Source organism: Talpa europaea, assembly GCF_964194135.1.
Source record: "Talpa europaea genome assembly, chromosome: 3".
NCBI classification, from domain to species: Eukaryota; Metazoa; Chordata; class Mammalia; order Eulipotyphla; family Talpidae; genus Talpa; species Talpa europaea.
The window spans coordinates 79,896,771-79,919,395 of NC_140069.1; the positions used below are offsets into that span (position 1 = coordinate 79,896,771).

The following is a 22,625-nucleotide window of genomic DNA, read 5'->3' on the forward strand; positions in this document are numbered from 1 at the left end:
GTGTGATGTGGTAATGTACATTTGAAAAAGTGTGAACATATTCCCTTGTCCTAATTAAACTACCCCATGATCACAAACTGTCCCTTGTGTTACCCCTTTTATAGATGCATACACACTGCCTTCCCCCCACCATCCCTAAATTCTGGGAATCACTAATTTGTTTCCATCTCTATTTAAAACATAAGCCTTCACTCCCTGTCCTCTCTGCTCATTTTCCTTAACTTCATCTCAAAAAAGGCTGCCACACTTGAATATTCCAGCCCTCTCTAGTTAGGAGAAAAGGTTTGCACCTTTTCAGATAAATTCAAATTCCAGACCCTATTACTGACCTAAAGTTCCCTGTTATCTCTAGGCACCTCTCAGACTGCATCTTTCCAATTGGTTGTACTTAAGATAATAAAAGGACAAGCCCATGCTGTTCATGGGCTCAACTTGAATAATTTAAGACTTACATCACCACCACTAAGAGTTTTAGAATTGCACTTTGAAGGTTCAATTCACTCAAAATTTGCCTCTACTGACTAGTTTCCTTTAGAGAACAAAAACATTCTGAAGCAATTGCTAGGTTAGAAAAGAATTGTGGAAAAACTGTAACATAAATGTCTGGTCCCAGAAGAAAGCAGACATGTGAGCAAATTGTTTTGCCCAGTCAGGATTCACTTCCATTCTATATTAAGACTACCTTACAATTAACTTGAGATCTCTTGAAAACCAAGACTAACCTCCCTGCAAACAATCAAACTCCCCTCCCCAATAAGCTTTCTATTCCAACAGCCTTGATTTTTCAGTATGAGTGTTTTTATTTTATTCTGTCTAATTTGCATTACCAAACCATCAAAAACTAGCCCAAGTCTAAATCTCTGGCCAATTACTTCATTTCAGATTGATGATAAAAAAAAAATTATTCTGTCATAATTCCAAGTCATCACAGATTTATAATTCTCTGTTGTTTGAAATTTCCCAAAAGTGGAACTTTTGTTCTTTATTGTAGCAATTTTGAGAAGCTCATTCACCTATTCATTGTCTTATTTCCTCTTGTAGTTTTAACAAAGGAGGAAAGAGTACCCTAATACTCTATGACTGACTCAGGCATCTAGATGAAATCTCTTCTTGCAATCCCTAAACCCTAATTTCCCAGCAGAGGCTCTGTAGACTCTATGTCCTCGCTCTTTCTTTTCCTTAACTTCATCTCAAAAGAGGCTGCCACACTTCAATATTCCAGTCCTTCTCTCCAGTTTTGGGAGAAAAGGGCTCTTGGCCTTCCCCTTCTCTCCCCCAATTTTACCTTCATTTTTCTTCTGCCTTTAAACATGCCCATGTTTTCCCTTATCCTAGAAATTCGGGAGAGGGAGGAGGTGGAAAAAGGGAGAGGGAGGGAGGATAATGCTGCTCATTCTCTTCTAGAACTGAAAGAACCAGACTTCTTTTGGTGACTAACTTCTTCCACAAAACCAATCCTGCCTCCATGAAATCTGGACTCCCAATTCCCTGCCCCTCAAATCCACTATGTTGGCTTTTAGTTTTATTTGCCTTGAAACATCATATAATACATGCTCAAGGGCCTGGGATCTTATAATCCTAAGTGAATTCACCAATACCTTCCTGAAGATCTTTGCTGCCTCCATAATTAATGTTCTCTCTTCCTATTTTGACCACAACCTTTTCTCCTTCCATTTCCTAGTATGTACATATTCAGTCTCTGGGCTCTCCTTTTTCCCCCTCATTCCTAACAATTTCATCTGAGCTCACATCCTAATTCTGATCCCAGTTCTTTAGTTTTAGTTCTGAGTTCCAGCTCCCCAAACAGCCAAGTTGACACTTCCTTTTTCCAAATAATTCAAAATACCTCAACCTATGCCTATCACCTTGCCTTATAGCTCCCCAAGTCATTTTCTCCTTAAAAGGGTCCAATTTAGGTCTCCCCGGTGGCGCAGCGGTTGAGCGCTGGGTTGCGAAGCTGCCCGCAGCCTCTGAAGCACCAGTTCGATCCCCGGCTGCTCCCCGGCCACCGGAGGAGGGTCCCACATGGTGCGCAGACCTCTCCTGCCGCCCGCTGCTCCCCTCAGCAGTGTACTTCGGTCCTTCTAACTGCTTTGCTCCCCGCTCTGGCTCTGGTGAATTCTCTCACCCTCCCGCGCTTCTGACTACCCAGTGCTTGTATAAATAAATAAATAAATCTTTAAAAAAAAAAAAAAAAAGGGTCCAATTTAGTAAAGACAGTGACAGTAAACTACGGGTCATTCTAAATTTCCCTGACTTGCAGGTCCATCCAGACATCAACGCCTATGAATACCTTTGTCCATGATCTTGATCATGTGTGATTAATTGTGCCATATTTATCATCCTAGTTCTGTCCTTCAATGCCTTAAATGTATGTTATTGCATTATTCCTTATAGGACCTTTCTCTTCCTAAAATCTCACTTATCCATCCTGATTCACCCACCATGACCAAATTTTGCTGAAGCCATGCCTTCACTGTGATATGGCAACCAAAACCTTTTATACACCTAAAAGATAAAGTTCAAAATCCTGAGCCTGAAAGTTGAGATCCTTCATTGTCTAACACAGCCACACATAATTTTTTCTCTGTTGCACTTTTCCCTGGTCTACCTGAAGGACACCAGGCATGGACCCGCTTTGTGCCATTGTTCATTCTGCAGGCATGACATATTCTTCCTACTGGGAGAAGAACCAGAGACTGGCTAACACTTAATTCAAAACAGGTAAGGTAAGAATGTAGATATAGATCCATTTGGGTGGAATTGAAAGTGTAATCTTTTGTATCTCTGTGAAAATCTTCCTCATCAAGCATCTCACCCCAATAAGATGTGAGACTCAAGAAGAGATGGAGATCTTCCAGTCTATGACCTTCAGTAATTAAATCAAACTTATTTTGTAAGATATGTATAAAACAAAGTCAGTGCAAAGTCAGTGTGTGACTTCTTAATGATTAAAGGGGTATGGGTTTCAGTATTGCAAGCAGAAAGAAAGGATTGCTCAATAATGTACTTAATACTACATAGCTGTATACTTACAAAGGTTAAGATGGTCAATTTTATATTATTTTTAAATACTATGGAATGTCAATGGAAGCCATTTGTCCCAATCAGAGGATTGTCTCTGAGGTAAACCCAGAATATTGGTGGGATAGTGACAATAGCACCTGAGTCCTTGCTATACACTCATTCCATTAATCTTCTCTAAGCCCCGCTAGGCAGATACTATTCTCTCTAGTTTAACTCTGGAGTCTAGGGGAAAAAATCAGATTATTTTGATATATTGTATTATTTAAAAATAGATGCCAAATTTCACACAGAATGTCTAAATCAAGAGGAAAAAAGGAAATACAGGTTTCTATAATCAATTTTATTCATATAGAGAGATGTTGTTTATAGCTTTATATAGTATCTGTAAAACTTCAACAAAGTAATGGGCATCTTATAAATGTTTGCAAGTATGTAATTATCTACTCATCTTTTGAATTTATAAAAATCAGAATTGTCCCCCAGAATATATTGCAATATTATAATGAAACTAAAGCTATAATAGCTACAGCTACCATCTACGAACTAAATGTTTGGTTTCATTTTTTGACAAAATAACTATTCTAAAATATTTTTTCAATAAAAGGGCTTATAAAATGGTAACCTCTGCATGGCTGGACCTGATATTTCACAGGCCTCCATCCCTCCCTCTCTTCAACATGAGGCAGTCTTGGCCGTGTAACTACCGTGCTAGTCCAATCAGTTGCAAAATAAAAAGGAAAAGGTTGATTATGTCCAAGTAGATGTTCAGGGCAGCGAAAATGTACTCTTCAGGGTTCAGGTCAGAATGATGGTGGCGCCCTCCCACCATGAGCTGTATATCCATCACCAAGTACTTAAAGAAAAGAAAGGAGGATTAGCTACTTAAAATGGTACATTTTTATCAAAATAAGTGTCCTAAATTATCCAGAAAAAAAAATTTAATGTCAATAAATACATTGCAGAAAGTCAGATTGTAAGTCTCTATGTGATTTTTACAGCCTCGACTGTTCACCATGTTCCTGAGTTTGTGCACTATTAAAGCAAGTCTTTTGTACTCCTGAAGCTGGGGAACTAAGCTTGTGAGCCTTCTTGTGCTTTGTCCAAGTCCAGAAGGCTTTGTGCCTGTAGTCAATGATGTGGACAAGGTAGGCAGATTGAACAGAGAAACAATAAAATGCCTCATATTTGTATTTTTCCTACATGTTCTCACTGAACAAAAATTTAAAATAAGATGTGTCCCTAACATTTAGATTCTTACATAGCATTAATTCTGAATTTTTGGCGCTTCGGGTGATAGCATTTTCTAAATCTTGACATTGGAGTAGCTTTGTGATGATGTCAGTGTATCCAAAATAGAATGAAGTGAAGATGGGATGTACCTTTGGTTAAATAACCCTCAACGTAAACATTTTAACTCAGCTGCAATAGGTAAAATTGTGAGCTCTTAAAATATCAGAACAAGAAATCAGAGAGCCGACGCATCCTTGTGTTTGTTGCAAAGTGAGCAAACCTGGCAATGAGAGCACAGTAGGAGAAAGAGAGAACAAGCAGCTCCTCACCTTATTTATGGTTACGTTATGGAGAATTCTTGGATTTTAATGAGCCTTTAAAATGACCCATTTTAGAACTATATATTTGAGGTGGAAAACCAGTGCTACTGGATTTTAAAACTTAACCATAATAGTATCACAATAGTGTGGTGTTGGTAAAGCACTAACAAATAGATCAATGTAACAAAATAGAACTGTTAACTGTCTTTTGAAGTCTTTCAGAATTTATGCACGCACTCTTTTTTCCTTTTTTTTTTTTTTTAAACAAGTGTAGTCAGGCAATATAGATCGGAAATAAACCCACATAAATATCGTCAACAGATCTTTAACAAAGAAGCAGGGGCAATACAATGGAGGATAGATAGTCTTCTCAACAAATGGTGCTGAAATAACTGGACATCCACATGCAAAAAATTAAGACACAGATCTTACATTCTTCATAAAAATCAACTCAAAATAGATTATAGACTTAAAGTTAAGACACAAAACTCTAAAATGAGCTGAAGATAATACAGGAAAAAATATAGATGACATTGGTTATGGTGATGAATTTTTAGATAAGACATCCAAGAGATGATCCGTAAAAGAAATAATGGGTAAACTGAACCTCATTTAAATTAAAGGCAGATTCTGCTCTGTGAAAGACAATGTCAAGAGATTAAAAAGACAAGCCACAAATTGGGAGAAAATATATGCAAAAGACCCATCTGATAAAGGAATGTTACCCTAAATATACCCCCCAAAAAACCTTAAAACTCAACAAGAAGAAAACAACCTGATTTTTTAAAGAGTCAAAGAACTTAACAGATGCTATACCAGTGACAAACAAGCATATGAAAAGATGCTCTACACCATATATGAGGACATGCAAATTAAAATAACAAGCTACTACAACATGCCTATTAGAATGGCCAAAATCTGGAATACTGACAACACCAAATACTAGTAAGGATATGGAGCAATAGGAAGACTCATTTAGTGCTAGTGGAAATCAAATGGTACAACTACTTGGGACCACAATCTGGCATTTTCTTATAAAACTAAATATGATCAAGCAAGCATGCTCCTTGGTATTTACTCAGTGGAGTTCAAAACTTATGTCCACACAAAAATCTGTATAAGGCTGTTTATAGGTGCTTGATTCATAATTGCCAAAACTTAGGAGCAAACAAGATGCCCTTCAGCAGTGACTGGATAAACAAATTGGTACATCCAGACAGTGGAATACTATTCAACCCTGAAAATAAATCAGCTATCAAGCCCTGAAAAGGCGTAAGAGTCTTAAGTGTGTATTAAGTGAAGAAAGCCAATCTGAAAAGGCTACTATAGGATTATGATTTATAAGACATTCTGGAAAAGGCAAAATTTGGAAACTAAAAAGATCAGTGGTTACCAGGAGTTGGGGGAGGGACCAATCATAAGAGCACAAAGGACTTTTAGAGCAATTAAAATACTCAATATGTTGTTATAACGGAATAGTCCTTAATACATTTAGCCAGTCATAAAATGTAAATTACCTATAGTGAATCCTAATATAAACTATGCATTTGGATCATTATGATGGATCAATACATGTTCATCAGTTGTAGCAAATGTACCAGTTGGTGAGTGATGTTGACAAAGAGGAGGCCCTCCATGTATGGGGGCAGGAGGTATAATTGTGAACCTAAATTTTTTCTAAATTTTTTGGTCTTCATTTAAAAAAATGGAGGAGGAGAAATAAAAGAAGGAGAAAAAGGAAAGTGGAGCAGGAGGGAAATGGGGGAAGTAAGTTGTCTGGAGTACTTTTCAGTGAATTATTGATTCCACTTGCCTCCAGGTCTAACTTAAGGGCTAAGGGGCTTCTTCAGTGCATGTATCATAGCCTTCGTAAAAGAGAGGGAGAAATGAACTTACAAGTGAGAAGAGCACAGTTCCAAGTCCAGCATAAATAAGGTGCAACCACTGAAAAAAGAAACAAGTGTATAACTGAAACAGGATTTAGTTAGGTCACTGAGTTAGAAAAGGGCCCAAATATTAAGAAAGCTCAAATCTGTGCGTGAATTTTATCTTGAACATGGTCAACAGTACCCACTTAATACCATTCAGCAAGACGAAAACTAGCTTTGCATGTGCCAAATAATATGCATCAAGTAAGTGCTAAACACCTCATGCATGGTAGGGCCAGTAGAATGTACTAGGTATGTTTCACTTTTTGCCCCGTCCATATGCCTGTCTAGAAAATCTGCCATACTCTCAGCTCTTGGAACACGTAGATAACTCTGGTGACATAATGACCCTCACACATCCTAGCTAGAGCTGATTGATGAGAGGTAGAAAACACCTACTTCAATAGCAGTGAATATCTTGAGTGGCCAGGAGTCTTATATGTGAGAGGAGTTAAGCAGGGATGGATGCACCTGACTAGTCAGAAATATATTCTCGGGATGAGGGATCCAGGCAGCGAGGCTTCTGTATCAGTAGCTAGTGCTGGAGCTGGTGCTGCACAAGCAGAGGTGACCAATCAACTCAGCTCCAAAGGGAAAGGTGGGTTTCCCATTCCTGTGAATCCTGACTCTTCTTCCCCAGAAGAAACCAGGGTTTTGTGTCTAGTAGGAAATACAGTTTCTTAACTGCACTTAAGAGGTGTGGTAAAGGTCTATGGCACCCACCTGATATTTGTATTATTAATACCAATATTTATCAATAATGATAAATGGAGAGCCTTTGAAGACCTTTTAACCTGTGGCACAGCTTTGTAATGTCATTGAGTTTATCTCTAATATAGCCTCCCAAGCTATACACCTGTGTAGCATACATACACCGAAACCACTCCGGGCAGAACTTCTGATTACATGCCTCAAGATCATTTCACAATCTACTTATTCCCAAAGAAACTCTTCAATTCAGCAATAGGACCAAGCTGGCCTTGAGGTGTTAGCCAAATGATCACAGGCCCCAGGCCAGTCCTCAGTGGACCTGGCCTTCTGGAGGGTCTCCACAGAGGAGCCACTCACAGAGCATGGGGAGAACCACACCTCTGCCTTTCCACACTCCCTCCAGTCTCAGTCCATGGGTAGTGCAATGGGGTGGAAAGAGCATGGGCACTGGAATGACACAATTCTGGCTTTGATCTCACGCCTTCCACTTACACCCTGTGTGAACTTGGATGAGTTGTTTCATTTCTCTGAGCCTGGTTTTGTCTTATCTATAAAATAGGTAAGATATGTACTTTTCAGGAATGTGAGAATGTGATGCCTATGTGAAAAACACATGGGCCTAAGTCTGGTATGCAGTAAGAGGTCAATGAGTATTTTAAAATGATGAGGATAAGGAAAAGAAAAAGAAGGGGTTTCAGTTAAAAAATAAGTTGTCCCTTGTAAGTTGCTGTTGGGAAGGTGAGAACAAGCCCATCTCCACTCTCTCACTTCAGATAAGCAGCATCCATTTTTGGTGGACTCTTACTTGGCCTGCAGATAGATACATCCCAAGGTCCTCTTAGGGAATGACAGTTGGCATCTAGGGTAGGAGCTCAATTTTCAGGTTCCTCCCAAACATACCAGTGTGGCAGGCCTCACGGACCTCATGCTGCCGGGAATGGAGTGTGACTGACCAAGAGCTCTGGCAGCTCTGTTCTGCAATTCACTGCAGTTTGCTCCTGGGTCATGTTTCCACTTCCCTATCATTTGCCGGGGAGCAGCTGGGCCCTTCCTGGGACAAAGGGGATCACTGTGATGTAATAATGTCTTCAAGTTTGTGATGGTCTACTTTAGCTCAAGCACTCCCTGATGGCCTTGCTGAACCTTCCTTAGAAAACACCATACCCACCTGGCCTGACCTTCCTTCCTTCCCCTTCCCTAGGAATCAGATATGCTACCCTGGCCTGCCAATTATTCCAGTCAGCTTCTTCCTCTCCCCAGGTCCCACTATCCCCAGCTTTACCCATTTAAAGTCCTGGCACATTTCACTCATTTTGGTGTTTTATTCTTATGCAGACTCACATAAGCCAGCACTTCACCCTTTATTTCTAACAATTCTTTGAGTTTTCCAAATGAGATAAGCACTTACATATGTTTGTATGAAGAGTAAGAGAATTCCATAGATAACAAGTACACAGAGTAAAACAAACAGTGCTCCATTTAGCAAGGTGAAATCCCACTGAGGAAAAATAAACAGAAAGAAAAAAATCTCAAATTATCACCCATATGGATTTTCAGGATGCTGAGAGATGTAGCTTATAATCCATGGACAGAAATCATCTAATTTCCTGATAATAAACCCTGGCCAATTCTGAGAATTATGGAAATCCATTAGAATCTACTACTGAAAAATGCTACCTAAAAAGAGTTATATTGTTTGGGACTTGCTTCAGGAGGGAGATAAGGGTAGGAGTGTGGATGAAATAATAGGAACTATGAGTTAATAAATTTTGAAACTGGGAAAGGAGTACATGGAGATTCAACATGCTATTCTATTTTTGTATTTATATGAAATATCCCCTAATAAAAAGTATATAAGTAGGATATAAATTTGTTCGTAATTGTTCATATTTTTAAAAGCAAGTGTGCATGGAATAAATTAATGAAATAAACCAATGTTAACTGGATACATCTTTCACACACACACAACATATATTGGCAAAAAATGTATGTATAACAGCCTTTCAAAAACTATTGGGTGATTCTTTTGTAATTTTGAAATTTATTAAAATGCCTTTACATTTATTTTTATAAATAAGTGACCAAATCAGGCTGGGGTAAATAAGGTTTTTTTTAAGTTTTGATAAGATTTGACTATCTAGTAGATTTTTTTGTGTCTCTCATACTTCTTTCTTTTTCCACCAGGTAAAGACTAAAATTCTGCATCTGTATAATAACTTTCTTAAGATGAATGCCAACCAATTTAGACAACATACTCCTTCCTGGGTAAGTTACTAAACTAACTAAAGTAAGTCTTTCATTTACTAAAGGAAGGTAAATGGGCAGAACTGAAGGAAAGGGTTGCTGAAAATATCAAATCTAGGAGCATCTGATCGCTGCAGAGATTATGACTTATAGCTAAAGTGGGATAGTCCTGAGCTACATGATGTTCTGTGGGAAATCTTTGCACACCTGTGCTCTGGTTAAAAAAAAAAAAAGTATAACTTTTTATTCAGGGTAGTGTCATAAAACTAAGCTAGAACTAGGAAAATTGTTACTGCTCCTTGGCCCAAAAAGCAGAGGAAGGAAGCCCAGGAGTTTCCACTGAGTTGAATATCTGAGACAGGCAGCAAATTTGATTAAAGAACACAGGTGACTATCCCAAGAGGAATCTGTTGTGGGGAAGCCATAAGAATAAATATTCCTACTTCTCTCCTGTCTCCCTCTAGTCTCTATCAGGGGCTACTCAAAGGCGACAACCCCATGGGAAGCCAGAAGGGAAGGAGGCCATGGGGCTGAGGCCACAGCAGAGAACAAGAGAGAGGAGGAAGGAGGAGGGATCAGGAAGGGCAAAGGAATGTCTCCCCACACCCCGTGTGAGAGAAACCTGTCTCAGTGATACTTACTTTTGTTTGAAGAGCAAACAAAGTGAGCAATAATGTCACCAGAGCTGTTGCTGCTGTTGCCCACAGCACTTCATTGACCTCATAGAAACTAAAACCAGAGACTGTGATTACTGTTCACATACATTCAAAGGAAAGGACACCCCAAAAAGAGAATGTGTACAAAGACTTACACTGATACGGCTCCTAGCAGCATACCTTGCAGCACTGTCTAAAAACAAAATTCACAGCAAATCAGAATCCTGAAGCCCAGAATGCAGAGGTGGTAATTTGAGCTCTGTGCATTTTGGCAGGGTCCAGTGAGCAAGAGAGAATCGCACAACCTACCTGCACAAAACTGCAGGTGGCTGATTATGGGAAAGGAATAGTAAAACTGAACAGTTCCATAATATCCTCCCTAAGACTGACAAGGAAAAGTTCCTTTTATTAGTAAAAATTTCTTAGAACACCACAGTAACTCAACATGTTTAGTGAATTAAACATGTATTAATTAGGTATGTGAAATCAAGGTTAAAGGTCCATTGGTAGACCACATGGGTATTAAATGAGGGCATCACACAGAATCTTAACATTTCATCACAGGCAGGATATACTCTTTCTATTAATATTTTACCAACAGTTTCATTTCCACAGTGCTCAGGTAAGAATAAAATACTTCAAACCATAGAAATGTGATGAAAATTGAGGTCTTCTCAGTACCAGGGGAGGGGGCCAGAGGGCCCTAACCTACAGCTCCTGGAGGTGCACCTGTGGGCACCCCCACGACTTGGGATATAATAGGGCCCCCAATTGTCCAAATGGACCCAATATTGGGGCAGAGTGGGAGAGAGGCTGAGAGCCAGCAGGCGGTCGAACTGGAGGATAAGATCCAAAAAGTTAATGAGGATGTGCCCAAGCCCACTGTCAGGGTCCAGGACAGTGGGCAAAGCCACATGGGAACTTCAGTAAGCAGTGGCTACAAGGCCTGAGGACATCCCACAGCTGGAGGGACTCTGTCAGAAGCAAATCCAAAGACTCGGCTGATATCTGGTGTACAGCTAAAATCAGGAAAGAAACCTTCTGTTTCAGGAAGTAAAACTGAGTGCACAATTTACTTAGAGAGTGAGGACTGCAAGAGGGGCTTGAACTTCTCCATCTGGCCAACAATAAATGGTACTGGAGACTGAAAAAGAACAGGAGTTCCCAGAGTACTGGGTTGCCTCTCTCAATTTCTCAAACCTAATCTTCTGCTTTATTACACTTAGCAAAGTAGACTGTCTTTCTTTCCATTGGGTGTCAAAAGAGTGTAACTCTTTTTTGCACATGATTTTTCATAATATGCTTCTTCCGACCTTCCTCTCTAAATTAACTTTCTATTTGTGCTTGCTCAGTTGCTTCGTATATCTCCATCTTAACAGCACTGAAAGAAGTGTTTGAATGTGTGTGTGTGTGTGTGTGTGTGTGAGTGAGAGAGAGAGACAGAGAGAGAGAGAGGATGAATATGAGAAAATGCGTGGGAAAGGGAATGATTTCAAGATGGAAACCACTGCAGTTCTCTAAGGAGTAAGAGTGTGAGTAACAAGAGGCCTTAGAAGGCCAACCTGCCGATGACTTCAAGAGCTTATAACATGCAGGGGGACCTAAATTCTATGAGACAAAAGCAATCTTCAGCATGTATTTTTTCTCCCCACGCCCCCACCCCACAACTCCTTTTCTGAAATAGTTTTCTCCTTGTATTCCCTAACACTTGAGTAAGACATTAAGTCTAGAAACCATAACTATTTGCCTCTCTATAATATTTCTTTTCTTAAGATGCTAATTGCTTTGGGAGCATCAGCAGAATCTCAGAGTGAGACCAAGAGTTTTGACACCAAGAGTTTTGATCTCTTCTTGTAATAAACAGTAAAATCACTGGTAAATTTAAAATAAGAAATTTCTGAAAAAATATTCCCCACACCATCACCTCTGTCGCAGGATTCCCAATATCTTTCTATGTCTGCTGTTTAACTCTACCCCATCTTGAGGGTTATAGGTACTACATAAGGGAACTGAAGAAACCCACCTGCTCACCCACTTGCTTACCTGGGCAATGGACAGGTATCAAAACCAGCTAAGAAAGGCCCCAGAATGCTCTGGTGCTGAAAAAATTCCCAAATGTAGGCATCTTCAGCCTTGAGAGGAAGATGCTTTTCCCAACATGTACTCACACTGGATGCTGAGAATCTCACCACTGGCCATGTGTCTTTGATTGTTTTCACCACTAGGAGGTGCAGGTCCAAATCTAGACCCATCATGCTCAAGTACAGAGGTTTCGTGCACTTGCCTAAGCACTGACTTTCCATTTCTTCCCTTATTTTCCCTTCAATCAAATTTCCTCATCACTTTATCTTACCTTCTTAGACTATGTGTATAAATTACCTGAAATCTGATCTGGAACCAGGAGGAATAAATCAAAGAAATCTTCACATGAAAGGGGTCATTGGTACCCAGGAGGAAAAGCAAACTCCCAAAAGAATCATTAGCTGACACACTTAACCAACAAGGCTGGTCTGTGTTTTCCCAAGAGAACCAAATGCTTATTATCATGAGCTTCAGAGAACCCCCGCCACAGGGAGGCAAGAGGTTTCGTCTGACTGGGAAGAGGGAAAAAGAATGATTCTTGGATGCTTCTGAGTCCCTGACTTTCTAGGTAGTTAACCTGTGGGTTGGGATGGGGGTAAAATGACAGAAATCCAGATTTTATTCAGGTTTATAAAATCTAGGGGCTCCGGGTATCTGCTGAGGACTGGTGAGATCCTGTAGTTCCTGGGGGCAACACAGAAAGGAACTGACAGCAGGAAGGGAGTCACGCAGCTTTCTGTGGCAAGAGCGGCTCTGATTCCCAGGCAAAATAAAGACATGGCCAGGCCTTGGAATGGGAGCCCCACACCGAGGTGTTAGCGAATTGGGAACAAGACCATGCATAAATGAGATGAGTCAAAGATGAGAAACCCCCCCAGAATTGAAATGCAAGGATGGGGGGATAAAGAGAATATTGACTGAGACAAATTCTGCTTCCAGTGAGACTTGAAATAAAAATAAATGTTATAAAGAAAATTGCATTTTTTGCACATGAGTTTGCAAATTAAATGTGGAACCCAGTCTCCATAACCAAATGTTTGTTGTGCCAAACAGAGGTCCAGGGAGAGTCAGGTTATCTGTTCCTAAGACGTGGCCCAGAAGCCAAGAGGGGATTTTCCAGGGTGGCCTCTCCGAGGCAAATCTGCCTAAAGAAAGGAGTATCCCAGGGCTCCCAAATTAAAAGAGTGTGGATACTATCTCACTTTTTTATGCTATCTTTACTTTTTTGCAACCAGAATTCAGCCAAGAGAACCTGTCCAAAATAATATCTGTATTATTCCACAGGAATATTATCCACAGTAAAAGGAATAAATTCACTTCCTTTTGAAATACATGTCAGATGTGAGCAACAGTGAGTGCTAGGAAAAGTTTACTTACAAATAATCCCAGGAGAATGTAATTTGCAGGCACCTGACGACGGAGTTTCCCACAGCAAGCAAGTATAATAAGTATAACAAAAAATGCTGGCCTGAGGATAATTTAAAACCATGTGTTATTTGATTCCAGTGACTATATAATATAATACATTATTAGTAGATGATAGTTAATCATTATGTAATATCTTTGTAAGTATTTATAAAGTAAATAAAACATTACTTTTACTGTTTTCTTTTTCAAAAACTTTTAAAACTGTTCTTATTGTCATCTATAGACACAGCTTATGGATTCTTCTTTTAAAATTTTTGTTTTGAAAAAAATCAAATATTTTGGAATAAATCTAACAAAAGAGATAAAAGACCTGTACAAAGAAAACTATAAAACACTTTTAAAAGAAATAGAAGACACAAAGAAATGGAAAGACATCCCCTGCTCATGGATTGGAAGAATTAACATCATCAAAATGGCCATCCTACCAAAAGCAGTATACAGATTCAATGCTATTCCAATAAAAATTTCAATGACGTTCTTCAAAGAAATAGAATAATTATTGATGAAATTCACATGGAATCACCAAAAACCCCAAATAGCCAAAGCTCTTCTGAAAAAAAAAAGAAGGGAATGGAGGCATCACACTCCCAGACTTCAAACTATACTACAAAGCCATAATCATCAAAACTGCATGATATTGGAACAAGAACAGACACACAAGAACAGACACATAGAAAACCCAGAAATAAACCCACAGATTTATGGTCAACTAGTATTTGACAAAGGAGCAAAGAAAATGCACTGGAGCAAAGAAAGTTTGTTCAATAAATGGTGCTGGGAAAACTGGGTCACTACATGCAAAAGAATGAAGCTTGACCACTACCTCACACCATACACAAAAATCAACTCAAAATGGATTAAAGAACTAGACATAAGACCTGAAACCATAAAATACATAGAAGGAAATATAGGCGAAACACTACATGACATGCACATCAAAGACATCTTTACAGACACATCATCCAAAGCAGTGAAAGTGAAGGCAAAGATAAACAGCTGGGACTACATCAAATTAAAGAGCTTCTGCACAGCAAAAGAGACAATAACCAAAACAAAGAGAAACCCCACCGACAGGGAGAACATTTTTGCACACAACACTAACGATAAAGGACTGATCGCAAAAATCTACAAAGAGCTGATGAGACTCAACAAAAACAAAGAAAATAATCCAGTCAAAAAATGGGCAGAAGAGCTAAAAAGAAACTTCTCTGAAGAAGAAATGCAAATGGCCAACAGGCATATGAAAAAATGTTCAACATCACTTGTAATCAGGGAAATGCAAATCAAAACTCCAATGAGATACCATCTGACACCAGTGAGAATGGCACATATTAAAAAAACTAGCAACAACAAATGTTGGCAAGGTTGTGAAGAAAAAGGAACTCTCCTACACTGCTGGTGGGAGTGCAAACTGGTCCAACCACTATGGAGAGCTGTGTGGAGATTTCTTGACCTACTAAACATAGAGCTTCCATATGATCCAGCAATCCCACTCCTAGGTATTTACCCAAATGACACCGAAACAGTAATTCCAAAGGGCACCTGCACCCCTATGTTTATAGCAGCACTATTTACAATAGCTAAGCTATGGAAGCAACCCAAATGCCCAAAAATAGATGACTGGATCAAGAAGATGTGGTACATATACACAATGGAATATTACTCAGCATTCAAAAAAGATAAACACATGCAATTTGCAGCAACATGGATGGAGCTAGAAGGGATCATGCTCAGTGAAATAAGTCAGAAAGAAAAAGAAAAATACCGGATGGTCTCACTCATAGCAGGAATTTAGAAGACCTAAATAAGAGACCAGGAAAAAGACTAATCAATACAAAGTAAAAATCAAAATCAACAAGCAACTATAAACCAGAGACACTCCACGGGGGTGGGGTGGGGGAGGGGTAGGGAAAGGAAGGACTGGAGTCAACATAAGGGGGGTGGGGTGCAATTGTATGGGGAATATAACCAAAATGAAAATGCATATATTGTGCAAAGATGAAAAAAGATGTAAGAATTATATAAAATAAAATATTTAAATTAGTAAAAATAAAATAAAATAAAATTTTTGTTTTGAATCAGAAAGACCAGAAACAACAAATGTTAGTGAGGAGGTGGAAAAAAGGAGCCCTCGTGCACATTGGTGGGAATGTAGACTGTCTGGACCCTATGGAAAACAGTGTGGATGTTTCTCAAAATGTTAAAAACAGATTTACCATATGGCCCAGCAATTCCACTCCTAGGGATCTACTAAAAATATATAAATACACTAATTTGAAGGGATATTTGCACTCATGTGTTCATTGCAGCATTATTTACAACAGCCAAGTTAAAGAAACAACCTAAGCGCCCAAAGATAGATCAGTGGATTAGGAAAATATGGTGTCTACTCAGTGGTATATATAGCTAGTTCCTGAAGATCACTCATTTGCTTATTTTCACTTTTCTTGCTATAATTTTTGCATTTCAAGGATGTTATACATTCACGTAAATTTTAATAGGTAAAGGAATCAATAACCAGTAGAAAAATCACTTCTTATTAAATCCACTAATACTTACAAGAGTGCATAGGTGAACCAGGCATTCACACTCACCCAATTTCTTAAAGTCTTCCTGGTTAAAAAAAATTAGCATAAGTTTGCACAGTAAGTACTTTATTTTGCTAATATACTATTTTTTTCAAAGATTTATTTATTTATTTATACAAGCACTGGGTACAGTCAGAAGCGCGGGAGGGTGAGAGAATTCACCAGAGCCAGAGGGGAGAGCAGAGCAGGCAGACTGACAAAATACAATGCTGAGAGGAGCAGCGGGCAGCAAGCGAGGGCAGCAGAAGTCTGTGCACCATGTGGGACTCTTGGCCAGGGGCCGGGAATTGAACCCGGCGCTGCAGAGGCTGCGGGCAGCTTCGCAACCCAGCGCTCAACCACTGCACCACCAGGGAGGCCCACTAACTAATATACTATTTAAGTAGAAGTAAAACAATCTCATGAGAAGAAAGGGAGAAAACCCTAAATAATTGATAATGTCAGATGGGGAAGAAAACAATGAAACATATGACAAGATCTTGCTTCATAAAATAGAGTCATAAAAAGATAGTTATAATAAGTCGTTAGTCATGTTTACATAAATGCAAATGTCCCAGTGAAGTTTTAAAAACTTAGTTTAAAAAAAAAAAAACACTGCGATTGATATGTGTACAAAACAAACGACATAAACTTCTCATATATTGATAGAAATTTTCATGGAATGTGTTTAAAACAGAGATGGCCCATAGTCCCTGAATAATTTAACAGTATTCCACCCTCCAAAATCTCCATAATCTCACCTTTCCCCTTTAATTCAGTTTTATCTGTGGAAATAGCACAGAGAAATATAAAAAAAGAAAACAGTACCCAAAATATAAACAAAAAAATTTCTTGGCTTAGGAAATTGAAGTAAAATTCTAGAAATCTACCAACACCTGTAGGAGTTGCCTCAGAAAAACAAAATATAGAAATCTTATATCCTATAAATGATTAAGAAAAATAGATAATTTTAGTGATCAAAAAGTAGAACTAATTCAACAGGAAATTATGTGAACAGCTGAATATTTAATTTATATCAGTAATAAAACTTACCAGAAAATAAACATGCTGGTGATTGTCCCAGTGATCATCAACTGGACTGACAGGATGAGGAACACTTTCGTAATGAAATCTGAAGAGACATAGGTATTTTTAGAACATAATATTCAAAACTAAAACTATAAATGTAATTACCTAATTTTGATACTTGATCGGAGAAATTTTTCCTCTGATTTTTTGAGGATGGAAAAGGGAGTGAAACAGTGTAATAGCAAAAAATACAGCCCTGCAGAACTTTTGGAACAGACATTAGAGGCATTTTATTTGGAGAGCTGAGTGCTTATTCTTGGAAGGCTCCAAAATTTAAAGACAAACTCAGGGATTTCATTCCTTATGTATAGCCCATCCTGCTTATGACCAAAAGTGACCTGGAAGTCATGGAATGTCACAGGCCCATTTTTAGAGATCCAGCTATGCCACTGTGATGCCCAGGAACTGCTGGTGAAGAGGCCATTTATCCCTCTGGTGATGAACTTGGGCTGCAGGAACTATGCAGAATGTTTCCATCACTTTTCTTTCAGACTACCTACCTTTAGAATTCCCTTCCCTTTTACTTGTGCAGAAAACGAGATAACCAGATGAAATATAAAGACCGAGAAGATGGCATGCAGAGTGTAGAGTATGTTGGCATCTTGTGCCTACCTCCTACTGCCCAGTTTTTCTTGGGGCCCTCTGACAATGGTGCTGGTAATGACTATTTTTTGTTGTTTTGTCCCATCTTCAAGTGGGAAAGAAAAGAAATAATATTGCTTAAAGTTGACTTATAGAATCATCAATTATGTGCTTTTGCTGGGTGGTTTCTGTGCATAGAAAGTGTGACAAGAAATGGGACTGAGCTATTCTTTTCCTCGATAGCACTTTTATCCTTTTGTGTACTATATACTTTTTAAAAAGTGAGGAAGGGGGGGTTGCAATTGTATGGGGAATATAAAAATAAAATTTATTATTAAAAAAAAAAAAAGTGAGGAAGGGCCTCTGCCCTCCAGGAGAGAGAGATTCAAATAACTAACTGTGACAGAGGTGAGACAGTTTCATACGTTGTTTCCATTACAAACCCCTTAAACCTCATTTTCTCAGCTGTAAAACAGAACCACAATTTATTTATGGGGTGCTATAAGGACTAAATGCAATAATGTTCCCTTTGCACAGGGTGCCCAGCTTCCTCACTACCCACCCCAAATTTTGTTATAGTTGCATGGGACCAACTGGAAAGCTACAGATAGAGTGGCCAACTGGAAAGCTACAGATACACGTGGGTCCATGCATGTAACTGGAAGTACTTAGGTTTGGTTACTGGGAAAGTCTGTGGAGAGAAAAAAAAAGCACAAATCTTTTCCTTAAGCCAGAGATTTTAGTGTTCTGTTACTCACAGCTGAAAATATTTGCTAACTTACACAGAATACCTAGATCATTGAATTAATATTCTTTAAGTCAACACTATGGCATCATCTTGAATGTAGGTAAGAACATTCCACAATCAATGACTAATTCCTATTTCCTATGAAAACCATAAGGACATCCACTGCAATGGTGAAAGGAGACTCAGCAGAAGTAAATAAAGGAATAAAGGTGGAATAAAGGTCAATTATTCACCAAATGTGTTTATTATCAATTTCTACATGCCCTGGACAACTTGGGAGCTTTTTACTACAGCAGCCCTGCATCATGTGTCATGGTAAAGCATAACTGGGAAAAACAGAAAAATTAAATCTGAAAAATCTGAAAAATCTCTCTGTGGAAAGACTTTAAGAAAACGTTTGTTTTTCTCTTCTAAAAAAGCCCCCAAAAAGTTACTTTCTTTGTTCTCACCTCTACGGACAGTTGAATTTGCAAATGGATGGCTAATGTTGTCTTCTTGAGTGGTGTCCTCTGAAATTTGTACCACATACACATTTGCTTGCTCACTAGTCATTGCATGTGGCTTCTCATGAGGATTTTTTGGCTCAGGTGTAGGTGAGGTTTTGTAGGGCTGACTAGCTTGACTCTGGGTATTGAGATCCGCTGCTTTCCGAACCAGCTGTTGATGATCTCCACAGCTAAAGTCTATTGGTTCAACTACTTCCAAGTCCATTTTCCTGGAGGGGAACAATTGTTATTCATTTCCTTTATGATCACACCACTACAACTTTAGTATACTTTATAACATTCCAATGGTTTTTTTCTTAACTTTAACTCCCTGGTTCAGAACTTACCAAATCAATGGTTAGAAAATATTTGCTGAATCCGTGATGAGCAAATAATTTCAAGATGAGGCCTACACAGTAAAAACCTTCATTCTGTTATAAAACTAGTATTTTTATAAACTCATTCAACATGCAGTTAATAAGCTCACTCTTATGTACCAAGTGTGAAGCTGCCCCAGTCAACTCTGCCCTCAAAAAGCTTACAGGTTAGAAGAGAAGATAATCAAATATCAATCATACAAAAGGCAACGTAAGCAGAGCCAGGGAAAAAGGAGGATGATATAACAGTCCCTAATGAAGTCTGGAGGAAGAAGTTCTAGAGAAAATGAGAATTAAGCCAAGGCTAAAAGATGAGTAAGAATTAGTAATGTGAAGAGGTGGAGGGAGGTTTCCTGTGCAGAGGAATCAGCTGGAACAAGGTTGAAAGAAGGAGAGAGGACAGAACACAGAAACTGAAAATTCATGTGACCAGAACAGGGAATTCCATGAGTGAGAATAGAAGGAGGTTAGACAGAAGGGTAGTGGGACAGGTCATTGGGGGCCTGGAATCCACGTTCATCATGAAGGCCTAGACTTGAGGGGCAGAATAGAAAAGTTACCTAAAGATACTCACATACTAATTCTTGGAACCTGTAAATATGTTACTTTGCATGGCAAGAGGAATATAAGAGGCAGGCAAGAGGATCATAAAGAAGGAAATGTGACAACAGAAGTAGAGGTCAGAGTGACATGGTTGTTATCATTGAAGACAAAGGCAGGAACCATGAGTCAAGGAATACAGGTAGCCTCTAGAATTTAGAACAACCAAGGAAATGTTCCTTTCCCCCAGGCATCTAAAAAGGAATGCAGTCCTGCTAACACCTTGATTTTAACCCAGTGAAACTAATTTTGGAATTCTGACTTCCAATACTGTTAGATAATAAATGTGTGTTGTTTAAGGAATTAAGTTTGTAGTAATTGTTACAACAGAAATAAATAACTAATACAATGGAGAATCACTGAAGGTTTCCAGCAGAGTCCTGGCACTCTAATAACCAGAAAGATCACCCTGGGCACAGTGTAAATAATGGGCCAGAGTTGGACATCCCTGTTGGCGCAGGGGTTAAAGTCTCAGCATTATCAAGCTATTCGCCAGCCACGCAGGATCAGTTTGATCCCCCTGGCAAGGTAGCTGACCCATATGGTGCAGCAGACCTCTCCTGTCTCCCCCCAGCTGTTATAGGACAGGGAGAGGGGCAGCCCAAACCCCGCAAACCTGCCTATTCTAAATGGGTTCTGCCATCCGCCGCATCAACAGAAAACATAGGAGACTTTAATGGGAAGGAACTTTAATAAAACTAGGAAACAATACAGGTAAGGCAAAGAGTCTAGTTTCTAAATGAAGCATCCAGAGTTACCCGTCCCCTCGTGGGTAAAAGTCCATCCAAATGGGATTGGCCCAGAACAAGGCCCAAAGCCTGCTACAAGTCAAAAGCATCTTCCAGTGGGGACCCACAGAAAAGGGTCACAAACAACTGGACAAGCCCGGAAGGAAAAGAGCAAAATCAACATCAAGATAAAAGCTGCCATTGTCACCTCCCCACGGGTCTCACCCACATCTGTGTCACCTAGTCCACGACCAAAAGACAAGCGCAGTTTCTTCACGTGTCTCTAGGCTCCATGCGCCTCCTCCAGGTCTCCTTGCTCCATCCTGCTTCCTTCCTCAGTCTCTTCTGCAGCTTCTCCTCTTCCTGCTCAGCTCCACCCTCCCTTGGGTGGGGCAGGGAACCTCCCCCTTTCCTGGGGACCACCCTGTTACACCGCTGCTCCCCTCATCAGTGTATTTCAGTAAAATTGCCTATTCTGCTCCCCACTCTGTCTCTGGTGAACACTCTCACAGTGCCCCCTGCACTGCTGACCTATACCCTGTTCTTGTATGCATAGATAAATAAATCTTAAAAAAAAAAAAAAAGGAATGAGCCCAAGTAAGCAAAAAGAGTTAAAATCCAGGTAAGAAATTATAATGGACTTTGCCACAGTACTTTACAGCAGAACACAGTTCTTAGAAAACTTGTAATAAATGGTCCCCAAAATGGCAAAAACAGAGATGCCCACGGTAAGGGTTTTCACTTCATGGGGACATGAAAACTTAGGAAAGCCCCTGCTGCTGGCCTACTGTCCCACAAAAAGAGTCATGCAAAGATGCAGACTTTACCATGCAGAGATGGCAAAGGCTCAATCTGAAGACCAACCAGGAATGGCGTAAATAGAAAGTCTGAACAAAATAGCATGCTCTTAGAGAAGCAGGCCCACTTTTGTAAATATGTCCTCTCTCCTCAAATTAATCCCTAAGTATTAAAAAATTCATTGGGATTTTTTTAGTACTTGAAAATGTAACTCTGAAGTTTATTAGAAAGAGTAAATGCATGAGAAATGAAGAAAACTATTGAAAGAAAAGGATCATGGGGGAAGTGGTGATTTATCAGAAATATCAGAATTCAAGACATCATAAAGCTAGATAATTAAAAATGTGTCGCTAGCATAGCAATAGTTAAATGGATCCATGAAATCAATGGAAGGCATTCAAGAAACAGACATATAGATATGAGAATTTAATATTGATAAAAGTGGTATTTTAAATTTTGTCCTATGGTGTTGGAACAATTAGCTATACTTGGAAAACATCTCATACAAAAATGCATTCTGTCCAAATTAAAGATATCATCATAAATAATAATAGTCATAGATATTCCATAAGAAAATACCAAGGAATATTTGTATAAGTCTTTGTAAAAATAACATAAAAAACACTTAACAGATTTGGAGTACAGAAACACTTTAAATGTCACTACAAAAAGATACAAATAAGTCTGAAATGCAAATTGTGACTATAAAATTTGTGAAATTTACTATATTATAAGAACTTTTTAACAAGGAGAAGATGGGCAACTCAATAAAAAGATGTGGAAAGAACATAAATATGCAATTCACACAGGAAATTTAAAGTCAATAAGTTTAACATATGATAATCCACAAATAACCAAAGAATTATAAGTGAAAGTGAAAATTGCCTAGCAAAAAAGAAAACGATAATTCTCAGAGTTGCAAGAATATAGAGAAATGGATGACCGAGGTCCACACTATGACTTTTGGGGCCCCACACACATTTGCTGTCAAAGAAATCTGATTGCATTAGTATAAAATACATAAT

At 38.9% G+C, this 22,625-nt stretch overlaps 1 protein-coding gene across 1 annotated transcript in view; it reads right to left on the minus strand.

Annotated features, from left to right (window-relative positions):
• Positions 1–3,727: 3,727 nt before the first annotated feature.
• The window catches only part of LOC311168863 (protein lifeguard 2-like), a gene marked incomplete at both ends in the record, with an annotated part of 28,451 nt that continues 9,553 nt past the window's right edge, over positions 3,728–22,625 (minus strand). The window contains 8 exons of the mRNA XM_084230575.1: positions 3,728–3,880; positions 6,474–6,521; positions 8,625–8,714; positions 10,102–10,189; positions 10,272–10,309; positions 13,576–13,666; positions 17,247–17,325; positions 19,062–19,327. Coding sequence (XP_084086701.1) covers positions 3,728–3,880; positions 6,474–6,521; positions 8,625–8,714; positions 10,102–10,189; positions 10,272–10,309; positions 13,576–13,666; positions 17,247–17,325; positions 19,062–19,327 — 853 coding nt within the window. The remainder of the gene's footprint in view (positions 3,881–6,473; positions 6,522–8,624; positions 8,715–10,101; positions 10,190–10,271; positions 10,310–13,575; positions 13,667–17,246; positions 17,326–19,061; positions 19,328–22,625) is intronic.